Source organism: Microcaecilia unicolor, chromosome 1, assembly GCF_901765095.1.
Source record: "Microcaecilia unicolor chromosome 1, aMicUni1.1, whole genome shotgun sequence".
Taxonomy (NCBI): domain Eukaryota; kingdom Metazoa; phylum Chordata; class Amphibia; order Gymnophiona; family Siphonopidae; genus Microcaecilia; species Microcaecilia unicolor.
In genome coordinates this window covers 203,199,400-203,213,112 of record NC_044031.1, presented here as the reverse complement: position 1 = coordinate 203,213,112, position 13,713 = coordinate 203,199,400, and the positions used below count along the sequence as shown (strand labels likewise).

Below are 13,713 nucleotides of genomic sequence, written 5' to 3'. Positions count from 1 at the left end.
ACAAAAACAAGCCATTAGGATGTATTGGGGGCCAGCATTCTTAGTAGACTGGCCACACAGACATCCCAGCAGAGCAGTGGAGCACCCTAAAGGACCAGTGGTGTGCTGGTAAATTTTTAACAACAGGCTCTCTCTCTGAACCACCTCTTCGGCCCCCCCCCCCCGTCCACCCCTCCCCCCCCCCCCCCCCAAAAAAAAAACCATTTGCAGAGCAGGCTATACCCGGGGAGAGAATGTGCTTTCAAACAATCCTTACATCCAAATTTACCTTCTTTTAATGTAAAAAAAAGTCCTTTATCCTTCATCTTTTAAGACACTGCCTACCTGCTGGATAGTGATGGCACAAGGAAAGCAAGTTTGGTCCAGTGAAGACTAACTCAAAATAACCTGGCTGTTCCTTAGCTGGGCCCTAGTATTACCATATTGAAAATGCGACCATACCAAGCCTCTGTGGTTATGCTCCACTAATAAGTTAAAAGATTAACTGGATTTCTTGAAAGGATTACATAAACTTAGGATACATCATGACTAGGGACACACACATACGCTTATTTATTCAATATCACAATTCTTCATACAGCCACAAAACAACCTTTTAGGGTAGATAGTGCTCACAATGAGCTCCTTTTATTACCGACCAGACAGAGATAAGAGTTTTCAGTTGCCACAGTATAAGTTATCACAAGAACAAAATATAAGAAAACCAATATGGGCTGATTAGGGGCTTATATATAGTCCATTTATGTATAAACAAAAGAAATCTGCATGAAACAAAATATTTATTTTAACTAATAAAACCACTTCCCCCTGAAACATGTTCAAAACAGAATAATCCATTTGTCTATCTAAAAGGTAAACTTCTACAAAACAGATGAAGACCTGATTCCATGTGTGCCCCAATGAAAGGAGAGTTTAATTCTACTTCCATTTAATTTCAATATATTCCATCAACTTTATAACACCTGGCTTCCCATGGTAGATTACGACAACAACAGTTAAGCGGAATCCATCAGGAAACAGGATATCCTCACTGAAAGTTGGCCATCTGTATTGTATACAGTGTATTTATTTATTTTTATAGTGTAGAAAAATGAGCACAAAATACAGAGTTTAAAATTGCTGTTTCTACCAGCTATAATAATTTCTTAAAATGTGTTAGTGATATTCAATTGTTATTTCATTACATTTATATCTAGACTATATGGGAAGCTTTCAAATAAATTAAAAAGCTGTCCAATAAGTAAAAAAAAACAAAACAAAACAAAACTTTTGACCTCTACATTTTAAGGCACTACCTATCCAATTGAAACAGCTTTAGAGTTGGTACACAGAAGATGGGCAATAAAGAACGACAACGTGGATGCAGCAGCTCATAGGTTTGCTTGCTTTGAGGAGATGACAGATGTGCGGGGGGGGGGGGGGGCACTGAAAACAGAGATTTAGCAAACTGGCTTCCTTACCGTGATGGAGTAGATAGGCAGCGCAGCAGCTCATCAGTTTCTTTCAAACCTCCTTGGTCCCAACTCCCAACAGTGTCCTTTGACTGCCGCGTCCTGCCTACGCGGAAACAGCAACTTGAATCAGAGTAGGCGGACGTGGCAGCAGAAGGACCCCGACGCTCGCAATGCATCATGACCTGGCTGTTCTAACCACCGCCTGTAGCTACTACAGGTACGGTAGAGGAGTGGATGACGACAGGCGGGGGCGGAGAGGTTGAGGGAGTGAGGGAGGGAGCGGATGCAAGAGGGAAGAAGAGAGAAACCGAAGGGACAAAATAAAACTTAAAATGCATGGGGCAGCGGGAAAGGCAGCAGGGGAGAGAGAATCGGAACACAGACGGTGCGTGCAGCAAGTGTTTTTTTTTTTGGGGGGGGGGGGTGGGCAGCCGGGGGACAATGCTCCCCCAACCACTTTACTACTACAAATTTGTCCTCCCTCAACAAACGGGCCCCCCGGCCCAGCAACAAGTCTGATTAAAATAATTCTTACCAGAGGCAGGGTATGCTGCTTGCTGACGGTGTACGGCACCACGACCAGCTGAGCGCTGCTGAGGCGAACCAGGCAGCGCACGAGTGACGAGCACACAAATACCTTCCCAATGCAGCACGAGGAGGCAGGGCTGCCACACACCACGCGTGCACCAATATCAGGTGACAGCTGGTGTGTTTGGGTATGTGTGCCTCCAGCCTCCCGCTGTAATTTCTAGGGGAAAAAAAAAAACTTTGTTTCGTCCCTGCAGACAGCTGAACAACCAGCTTGCAAAATAATTCAAAAATTAACAACCGGCTCTGCAGAGCCGGTGCGAGCCAGCTCCAGCACACCACTGTAAAGGACACTACAGTGAACTTCATATAAAAGGTCCCAGGTACACATCTCACCATTACCCCCTTATATTGTATGATGAGCCCTCCAGAACAAACCAAAAATCTACTGTACCCCACTATAATAACCCTTATGGCAGCAGGTGTCACCTAAATGTGGGTACAGTAAGTTTTTGGTGGGTTTCGGAGAGCTTACAATTTCCACCACAATTGTAACAGTTAGAGTGGGATATGGGCCTGGGTCCTCTTCTCTTCAGTGCAGTGCACTGCTCTGAGCACTAGGCTACTCCAGGGACCTGCTTGCTGCACTAATAGGACTGGCCATAACATCTGAAGCCATCATAGAGGCTTGAATGTACTATTTCTTTCACATATTTGGGGGGGTGGGAGGGGGTCAGTGACCTCCGGGGAGTAAGGGGGAATTCATGCCTTAATCCCTCCAGTGGTCATTTGGTCATTTAGGGCACCTTTGACTTAGTCACAATTGAAACAGGTCTAGACCAAATCATCTAACTTTTATCCCCACACATTTTTGCTCTGTTCTGCTATGGTAGAAAAATGTCCAAGTTTTGGGAATGCCCATGTTCTGCCTTTTTGTGATCTGGACTTACTGCATATAAGCTGCATAGAAAAAGTCTCAAAAATGGGTTTTGAAAAAAGCAATTTGGATATTTTAGCTAAAAAATAAATCCATTTGTGGCTTTGTGCCGCTTTTTGGACTGTTTTCTGTTTTGAAAATGAGCCCCATAATCAACTTCACATCTTAATAGAATGAGGTACAGAATTCCGAAAGCTTGGAGTTACTACATTAAAAAGTTTTTACGAGATGATGCTAGGTAGGTAAGAGAAGAATTTGGAAACTTGAACTTATGAACACGAATTACACAGATACCAAAGGTCTGGCCTTGAATAATGGAATCAAATAAGATGGACAATCTCCATAAAGAAGCTTAAAGACCAAGGAGAGAGTTTTAAATTAAATTCCTTCCACGGTTAGCCAATGTAATGTTTTTGTAAGTGGAGTCATCATGTCAAATTTTAACTTGTGCAAAATTTTAGCAGTAGTGTTTTGTAATAATTGCAACCTCGACAGTAATGCTTTTGAAATTCCTGAATATGAAAATTGCAATAATCCAGGCATGAAATCACAGAAAACATGAGCCAATTTCTCCAAATCATCTATACAGAAGAAAGATCTAATCTGGATCTAATTTGGAAAATGTAGTTTTTGAAATACAGAGAAAACTAAATGACAAATTTAAGATTTACCTTCTAAGGTAGAATCTATTCAGACTCCCAATCTATGGGGCCCTTTTACTAAGCCGAAGTAAAAAGTGGCCTGCGGCAGTGTAGGCACGTGTATTAGGCATGCGCTGGGCCAGTTTTTACCACATCTGCAAAAAAAGCTCTTTTTTTTTTTAATGTGATGAGAAAAGGGCATGCGGTAAAACAAGCCAGTGCGCATCTAAAATTGGCCTGAGTCCTTAATGCCACCCATCAATGTAGCGGTAAAGGCTCACACACTAGATGCGCATCCAGGCATTATGGGCACGCGCCAAATCTGAAATTATCACCAGGCCTAACGGCAGTCTCATTTGAGTGCGCACTGCATGCGCCTAGAGCCTATCGCGGCTTAGTAAAAGGGCCGCTATTGACTGTAGTATGAAGAGAAATAAAATTATTATTCAATGTAAAACCAGTTGATTATAATGATTAGCTTTATCCCCACCCAAAAAAATGGTGTTCAACTTAAGGCATTAGTTGTCAACCAAAATAAAATACATCAAAAACAAGCTGCATGCAATATGCACAACAAAATTGGCAAATGATGTAGTAACTGGGAAAACTATCTGCACATCATCTGCATGAATATAATATGCTAGGCTTATAGATTTCAATTCTGTTTCCACTGAACTGAAAAAGTTAAGTAAAATGGGGGCAAAAATAGAGAGCCCTTTGGAACTCTACATCCCAGGGGCCAAAGTAGAGAAAACATCATTATGTATTTTGATAGAGATACTTATGTATATACCCACCATTAACCAAGGGCCCTGTTTACTAAGCTGCCCTGTAGGCATGCTGTTTTTAGCTGACGCTAAAAATTAGCACACACTACACTGGAGACACCCAAAGGAATATATTTTATTTATTTGTTACATTTGTACCCCACATTTTCCCACCTATTTGCAGGCTCAATGTGGCTTACACAGTACCGTAAAGGCGTTCGCCAAGTCCAGTTGAGAACAAATACAAGGTTATGTTGTAGTCGAATAAGGTATGTGCGTTTCAGGCACCTATAAGGTCGAAGGGAGGAAAGATTGTATATTGTCCAGTACGATCATTGGTTTTGCTGTGTTGCCGGGTGTGGGGGTTTACCAGGGCTTTTTTTTGAGGGGGTACTTGGGGGTACTGAGTACCAACACCTTTTCCATTGTCTGCTAAAATTGACCCATGATCCCCAAGTTTTAATGAAAGAGCTCAGGCTCTACAAATCAATTCTGCCTTGTCATAGATTCTGTGACTGGTTGCAGGAGGTCTGGCTATTGTGGGGTGGGTCCCCTCAGTGATCACCCCATCCCTGAAGGGTGGCCTGGCATTTGAGTACCGGCACCTTTTTCACTAGAAAAAACATACTGGGGTTTATGTTGGATCGGTGGAGTAAGCCTTTTTGAAGAGGTTGGTTTTTAGTGATTTCCTGAAGTTTAGGTGGTCATGGATTGTTTTCACAATATGGATGTCTCTAGCATTATCATGTGCTAAAAATTAGTGTGCTAAAAACACTAGCGCGTCTTAGTAAACAGGGCCCCAAATATTTTTTAAATTTTTAATTTTTATAAGTGTTCTCATAACAGCTTCAAGGACACATGCAGACCAAAACCAGTCCAATTAACGTCCATATAAGAAGGAAACGTTTGGTGGGTATATATATATATATATATATATATATATATATATATATATATATATATATATATAAGTATCTATGTGGATAAACTTTTGCATGGTTTTACACAATTTCCCAGAGGTTGTTAAGTAACTTTACCTCTCATCAAGCTATTGGATAAATGAATGCGCCTTAAACAAGCACCTTCAACATAAAAAAAAAATCACAGAGTGGTACACATCCAATCTGATTTGTTTAAATGAGGGTACACCAAGTACCATTTTATCAACAGAGCGTAGGCAGCACGTTAGAGGGTAGATTTTTAGGGGCCCTTTTACTAAGCCGTGTAGGCGCCTACGTGCGCCCAACACGTGCCAATTTGGAACTACTGCCCGGCTACCATGTGGCCTGGGCGGTAATTTCATTTTGTTTGCACATCCAGTAGGCACGCCGGAAATTTTCCGGCACACAGTGCTAACCACGTAGTAATCGGCATTGTACGTACGCACGCCGGCGATTATCGCCAGGTTAACGCGTGAGACCTTACCCCTATGTCAATGGGTGGCAGTAAAGTCTCAGGCCCAAAATGGACGCGCGCCAAGTTTCATTTTGCCCCATGTCCATTTTTGGTCCAAAAAAGGGTCTTTTTTGCAGGTGTGCTGAAAAATGAACCTGCATGCGTCCAATACACGCATGTACACCAGCGCAGACCACTTTTCGGTGCACCTTAGGTAAAGGGACCCCTTAGAGAAGTAGCAATGTCAAGCGGAGCTTCATTATTCAAGGCTTTGTGTATTAAACTTAGGGCCCCTTTTACAAAGCGGCGGTAAGCTCAACGCTGGCTTACCGCTCGTTAAAAGGAAAGTAGCGCAGGGCTATCACAACAGCCCAGCGGTAGTTCCCACCACTAGCATGCATCATATCTGGCGCTACAAAAATATTTTTATTTTTGTAGTGCCAGTGTGTAACCGGCGGTTATCGGGCAGTGCCACATGCTGCCTGGTTACCGCCGGGTTAGTGCGGGACCCCTCACTGCCACCTCAATGGGTGGCGGTAAGTGCTCTCCCTCCCCCCAAAATGGTTGTGCGGCAAGTGCTTCACTTGTCACATACTCATTTCCTGAAAAAAAAAAAAGACCTGCCTTTTACCCGCTGCGGTGAAAGGTGGACTCGGAATGTGTCAAAAACACGTGCCAACGCCAGTGCAGGCCCTGTTTTGCCACTGCTTCGTAAAAGGGGTCCTCAGTGCTTTAAATTTAACACGCCATTGTATAGGCAGCCAATGAAGATCTTTAAGTATGGGGTAATGTGATCATTCCAAGATAAGATAAAACAAAAAGGAGGTAAAAACCCTCACGAAACCGTGAGATATGAAGCCAAAAAGTGAGGAGAATGAATGAGGATACCAAATAATTTGTTTGTTCACATAAAAAATGACGTAATTCACATAAAAAATGACCCGACATGGCCGTGTTTCGGCCCAAAGGCCTGCCTCAGGGGTCTTTAGAACCTCAGAGAGTATGACTTGAAATGTGTACTCCAAGGAAAATAATAAGACAAAACTCTCTTGGGTCTCCTCTCTTCTAAAAAAAAATTTTTTAAAACGGAACAGACTTGTTATACTTTTTTCATTGTATCCTACAATTGTAAACGTCTCTTTGGAGAGGAGTATAACAAGTCTGTTCCGTTTTTTAAAAAATTAGTACCTTTTTATCAAATGTAGCCAATCTAGGTCACAGGTACCTGGCAGAATCCCCCCCCCCCCCCCCCCCCAGCCCATGCTACTTTTCCATAGGACTAGCAATGGATTTCCCCAAGTCTACCTCAATAATGGTTTATGGATTTTTCTTCCAGGAATTGGCCAAACCTTTTTTGAAATTGGCTTAAGTTAAGTGTTTTTACCACACCTATTAAAACTAAAATAAACACTTACTTTTGCAAATTTGCATGTCTGTCCGAGTCACAGCAGAATACCAGAATGCTGATGCATGGCCAGAAACATGCTGGACTGGAATAATTATTTTTATCTCTCTACTGCTATTAACAGTACTGTACAGTGCTGTTTATTAATAATAGATATATTACAGAAAGGAGAAAAAATAATTAGGCTATTTTATCTGGGGCAATATAAGCTGATAAAGTACCATAGCAAATGAAGGTAGAAAAAGATCATCTAGATCAAGTCTGCCCAGTTAATATAATTTATATTCTGCCTTTGATTCACTTGAATGTACAGGGAAGTTTACTAAGTCAATAAAAAATAAACATAAAACAGTAAAGTAAATATTACTATAATAATGCAAAAAAACATACACTAAATACAAACAAAACAACACAGCATTACAATCCTCCTGTAAATTCATATGTTATGTACTTGTTTTTACCCACTTGCAAAGCCTTTAAACAACGAGTAGCCAAAATTGAGGAAACTGTAGTTTTCAGTTCAAAGAGAAGCACATTCCAAGTTTTTGAGCTCACCTCTGTAAATGCTGTCCATTTTATTTATTTATTTGGATTTGGCTCACATCTTTTTCAATATCTCAAGTTGAGTTATATTCAGGCAACGTATGTATTTTTCTGTCCCCAGAGGGCTTACCATATAAGGGGGTCTTTTATTAAAGATTAGCATAAGTTATTTGCCACATGATCCATTCTATTCCTACAGGCCTTGCTGCAGATAACTTGTGCTAATCTTTAGTAAAAGGCTGAATTAGACCCAGATATTCAGTGCTGGAACTAACTGGCTACCAGTTTGTGGGCCACTGAAGGTTATCCAGCTATGGCCAATATTCAGTGCTGGTATCCAGATAATTACTTGGGCACTGTTTAGTATCAGCTCTGAATTTTGGCAGTGTCCAGATAACTTCCAGATCTACCTTTGAGCCACGCCAGCACTAACAGGAGTGTACCACGGCTGTCAGAGCTAAAAGTCAGTGGTAAATCTGGTTAAATGCCAGTGAATATTATTGTTTGAGCCAGCTAGCACAATTTAACCACCAGAGGTAGCTGAATATTAGCTCTGACCAAAGCAGCATCTCTGGTTAGTGTCAAGGTAGTCCAGGGGCACTGTTGGGGTACATCCAGAAGTTGTCTAGACACTGCCAAAATTCAATATCATTACCCACTACCCGGGTGATTCAGAATGGAACAAACCTGCTTTTGTCATTAGAAATTGGGCCCACGTAGGTTATAAACTGGGCTTATTAGAGAATTGCACGGGAGCAGGGATAGCGGGAATCCCGCGGGGATCTCCTCCAGGTCTTCAGGGATCCTGTGGGATCCCTGTGGAACTGCCTTCCCTCCCACGAGTGCAGGGTGCCCTCCCGGCACATACCTCATGGTACCCTGGTGGTCAAGTGGCTTCTTCAGGGCAGGAAAGATCCCCACTCTTTCCTGCCCGATGGCACTGCGCTGATCCTCTCTTCTACACTTTTTAAAAACGGCATCACGAGACTTCCACAGACCACTGGAAGTCTCGGCAGACATTTTAAAAAAGTGGAGACAGTGAGAAGATTAGGCCCAGCACTTATCCAGGTCTAATTCAGACTGTGGCAGCCAATGTTTAACAAAATGCTGACAGTTATGGGCTGAATATTCTTCTCTATTTTTACTAACCAAAAATCCTTCTGCACTGGAAAAGCAAAGTTCCTAGACTGACAAGACCACAAGGATCACAGAGAGTTATATCGCTCAAATCAGCTTTCCCTTATATACAAAGGTCTTCAATTATGAAACAACTAAAATGCCAAGCACAATAATTTAATCTTTACAAATAACCTATAACCAATGTAATGAATGTTATAATGGCATGAGCCTATCCCATCTGGCACTGTGGGGACACCCTCAACTGCCAGATTCTGAAGCCCCTAACTTATAAACAGTAGTCTAATGGTCTTAATATTACTGGCTATATGATCATCCTAAAATCTTGAGATCTCAAGAATGGACATGACAACATACAAGTCACAGAACTGAGGCTCGAGGGATAACGTTAAATTGCAAGGAATCCTAAACTTTTCACTTTTTTTTTTTTTTTTTTTAGAACAGGAATTAACAGCCCATCAAATACTGGGATTTGAACATGAGTTCATGTATAGGCATTATAGCACATTCAATCCACAGGACCCAAATTCTAGATATGGTGCTCAGAATTGTGTGTACAAATTTTGGCATGCACCTAATTTGTTTGCACAATTTAACTGAATAACGCGCCAATTAGTGCCGATAATTAATCAATCATGTTAATTGGGATTTATTTAAATTTACACACGCATATATATGAGCAGCTCCAAAAAGGAGGTGCGGCCATGGGAAGGTCATGGGCATTTCTGCAATTTATATGCGCTGTTATAGAATAAGGGGGATTTGCACCTAATTTAGGCGTGAGGATTTACACAAAGGTTTAGTTGGTTAAGTCTTCGTCAGGATCTCGGCGGTAAGCACTATTCAATAAACAGCATCTAACTCTGAATGCCATTTACAGAATAGCGCTTGGCGCGGAGTTTTGTTGGCACTGATATTTCAGCACTGTTTATAGAATTTGGTCCAGAATGTCTGTATTATCAGCATTAAACAGCAATTTATTTGCATCTATCCAGAACCTCAACTGTCCCAGACATTCATCCACTGCTCAAAATAATACCAACATATCTTAATTACTCAAGGTAAAAATCTGATGTATTGCATACATTGATCCCAGTATATGCAACATATTCCAAAAGAATTTTATGATCTATCATATCCAAGGTGCATGACAGAATCAAAAGTTCTGATTCTTCCCGATCATCATCCTTTGCAAGTCATCCAACAGGATAATCATAACTTTCTGTACCGACTAGGCCCTAAAGCTAGATTATACCAGGTCCAAGGCTCATGTTAATTCCAGATAGCCCTGCAATTGTTCAGTGAAACAAGATTCTATTTTCCAACACCTGCAAATCTGATATTGGTCTGTAAGTTAGAATTTGACCTGGACATGCTTCAAACATGCAGAAGTAAATCCTCTATTGAAGAAAATGACTTGGTAAATTTGATCCAGGTCAAGTTCTAAGTTACAGGCCAATATCAGATTTGCAGGTGTTGGTAAATAATGTAGAAACTTTTATCACAGAACAATTGCAGGACTATCTGGAATTAACATGTTGCTTGGACCTAGAACAATCTAGTAACATATAGTAAGGCTGACTTGTGCTTGTCTGAGAAACCAGGAAGGGCAAAAAATTAAAAATACAAGATTCCCTGCCAAAACTATGACCACATTTTTCACTTGATCGGCAGATGGTAGATCAAAAGCGTGCAAACATTCCTGTGTTAAGCACCAGACCCTCCCCTAAATTCACCAATCAACTTCCAGCTTCAAAAAGAAAACTCATACAATTTCCATGAGGGGCCACAAAAAGTCTCTGGATGTTAACAATTTTCTCATAGAAAAACAAAGCCAAGGCTTAAAAATCTAGTCTTAGAGCTTTGGGCAACTTATTACTCTGAGCCCTCCATTAATTCCCATGTTGCACCAAAAAAAAAAAAAAAACTCCCTAGCTGAATTATTTGCCTGAAGAATGCTTTCTGTAAAATTATTGTTTTAGCCTTACTGTAAAACTGATCCCTCTAGTGTAAGTTTTCTGGGGCAGGAACTGCACTTATCTCTAATTTTAAGGATTGGACAGGACACCGATATACTATTTACATGATTTTAATTAAAATTTTGTCAGACTGCTTCACTCTGTGCTTTTAATTAGCACCTTGCACATCTGGCGTGCCTGCCTGTTCTCAGAAATGTAGTTTTGATATAAACATTAATGTTCAGACGTACAGATATCAATAATGTTCAGTCCTCTAAAACAGAGCGGCAAAAATTTGTCAGAATATCTTCCATCATTCATATATTTCAAAATTCAGCTGGAGTAGTTGCTTTATAGTCAATAGGTGGTGATGCAGGCTCAGGAAAAGAAGCCCAAGTCTGTTAAACTTTCACATTCTACAGCGCTTATCCATTGCTTAATACTTTCGACTTTCTGAACAAGACTGGGAATTAATCTCATTCTACCAGAAATGTTAATACATTTAGGTAGACAACATTGACTTTTTTTCTTGACATTACCATTTGCTACCACCTACACTATTATTTTCTTTATCCCTGTATTACAATGATTAACTTCACATGTAAGTTGTAATGCTCATTTCTCTCAACTACCAAGGTGCCATATGCTGACACTAATTCAATCATGCATTTATCTCTCAATTGACGATAAGTGCTTCTCTTAAAAAGTGGCCTGCCACTCATATATTTATACACATGCAAGATTTAGTTTAAACCACAGTGGAATTAAATTTACAATAAATCTGAAGGTACAGTGCTGGCTATCGAGACCTCCCATGCTTTAGACAATGAAGCTATAGAGAAACTGTGGCAAAAACCTGGAGAAACTGAAGACTTGTTTCACATAGCCAGTACTTCTGAACAACTGGTGGCACAATTGTATCATCGGTGAAAAAATACATTTTTACTGGATCCATGAATAGCAAGGTACCTTTTTCATCTTGCTTTCTATTCTTAATAGTTGTCTAAAGTGCATGCTAATACATTCTTTACAGGGTAAGAGGTTTCTAAAGCATGAAATTTAAGAATATTAGATGCTTAGGATGAACTGGTGGCTCAGTGACAGCGTCGTGCACGCTTCATGGGCAGATTGTCCATTCCTTGTGTCGGCCAAGACTGGGGATGAAGTGGATGGAAGGGAGACACAGTGATTGAGCAACGGCTGTATCTAGTGATTGGATTTAGGACTACAGTGTTCCAGAAAAAACTCTGGTGCATGGACCCTAGCTGAGGGTTGTTATTCCGATGACTGGACTAAAGAAGTCTAAAAGGATATCAAATAGGTGACAAATCCTTGGAGAATTGAGAATAAAGGCTAATGGCATCAGATCTGAAAGAAGCTATTAAAAGGGCAACAAACCTTTTTCTAAGAAAAGTAAATAAAAGAGGAAAAGGAAACAGCTTTGGTTCTCAAAAGCAGTAGCTGAAAAGATAAGGAAGAGGAGGCTAATCTTTATAAACTACAAGAGACCGCAGAAAGAGGAAGACAGGCGGCAATATCTGGAAAAGCTAAGAAAAACTGAAAAAGAAGTTGGGAAAGCAAATATACAAATGGAATAAAAAATAGCCAATAGAATAAGGGGAACAGGACTTTTTTTTAAAAAGATATGTTAGTGATAGGAGGAATACAAAATGGCATTGTGAGACTCAGATGTGAAAGGGAGGAATAAGTAGAAGTTGATAAAAGTAAGGCAGAATTGCTTAACAAATATTTCTATACTGTGTTTATAGCTGAAGGGCCGGGGGCAGGACCAAAGAAAACAAACACAAATAGGAATGGAGGGGTGGTAGTCCCTGAAAGATTTTCAGAGGACTGTGTTCATGAGGAGTTGGCTAAACTAAAGGTGGACAAAGCAATGGGGCTGTATGGCATACACCCAAGGGTACTGAAGGAACTTAGGGAAGTTCTAGTGGGTCCACTGGCTTACATTTGCAATGCTTTTCTAGAGTCAGGAGTGGTCCCAGAGGACTGAAGAAGCGCAGATATGGTTCCTCATCATAAAAGCTGAAGTAAGGAAGAGGTTGGAAACTGCAATCCGGTAAGTCTGACTTCTGTGGTAAGTAAATTAATGGAAATGCTTTTAAAACAGAGTAAAGTTTTTGGAATCCAATGGATTACAGGTCCCGAGGCAACAAGGTTTCACTAGAGGCAGGTCTTTTCAGATAACTTTCTTTGACTGGGTGACCATAGAGTTGGATTGAGGGAGAGTGCTAGAGGTGGTGTATTTAGATTTTAGCAACGCTTTTGACACGGTTCCGCATAGATGACTAACAAATAAACAGAGTGTCCTCGGTATGGGCGCTAAAGTGACTGACTGGGTTAGGAACTGGTTGACTAGAAGGTGACAGAGGGTAGTAGTAAATGGAGCTCATTCTGAGGAAAAGCGAAGATACTTACCTGTAGCAGGTATTCTCCGAGGACAGCAGGCTGATTGTTCTCACATGTGGGTTGATGTCCGCGTCGCCCCAGGAATCAGCAAATTTTTGCAAGCAAAAAAGGAAAGTTTTGCCGGAGTCTTCTGGTGCGCAAACAGCGCGCACCACGCATGCGTGTATGACTTCCCGCCCGTCACGTGCCTCCTCAGTTTAATCAAAAAGTATAAATTCAAATAAACAACTGCAACTCCAAAGGGGAGGTGGGCGGCTTTGTGAGAACAATCAGCCTGCTGTCCTCGGAGAATATCTGCTACAGGTAAGTATCTTCGCTTTCTCCGAGGACAAGCAGGCTGCATGTTCTCATATGTGGGGTATCCCTAGCACCCAGGCTCATTCAAAACAATGAACATTGGTCAACTGGGCCTCGCAACGGCAACGACATAACAAACATTGACCTGAAATCATAAATAACTGAGAGTGTAGCCTGGAACAGAACAAAAATGGGTCTAGAGGGGTGGAGTTGGATTCTAAACA

At 41.0% G+C, this 13,713-nt stretch overlaps 1 protein-coding gene across 6 annotated transcripts in view; it reads right to left on the bottom strand.

The window, feature by feature from the left end:
• TPK1 (thiamin pyrophosphokinase 1) overlaps positions 1-13,713 on the bottom strand; it is a 453,486-nt gene that overhangs the window by 220,334 nt on the left and 219,439 nt on the right. For 4 of the 6 annotated variants that reach the window (XM_030203717.1, XM_030203723.1, XM_030203733.1 and 1 more), the window contains exon 6: positions 1,990-2,202. The exons of the other annotated variants lie outside the window; for them this stretch is intronic. In XM_030203717.1, coding sequence (XP_030059577.1) covers positions 1,990-2,202 — 213 coding nt within the window. The remainder of the gene's footprint in view (positions 1-1,989; positions 2,203-13,713) is intronic. 6 annotated transcript variants of the gene reach the window in all.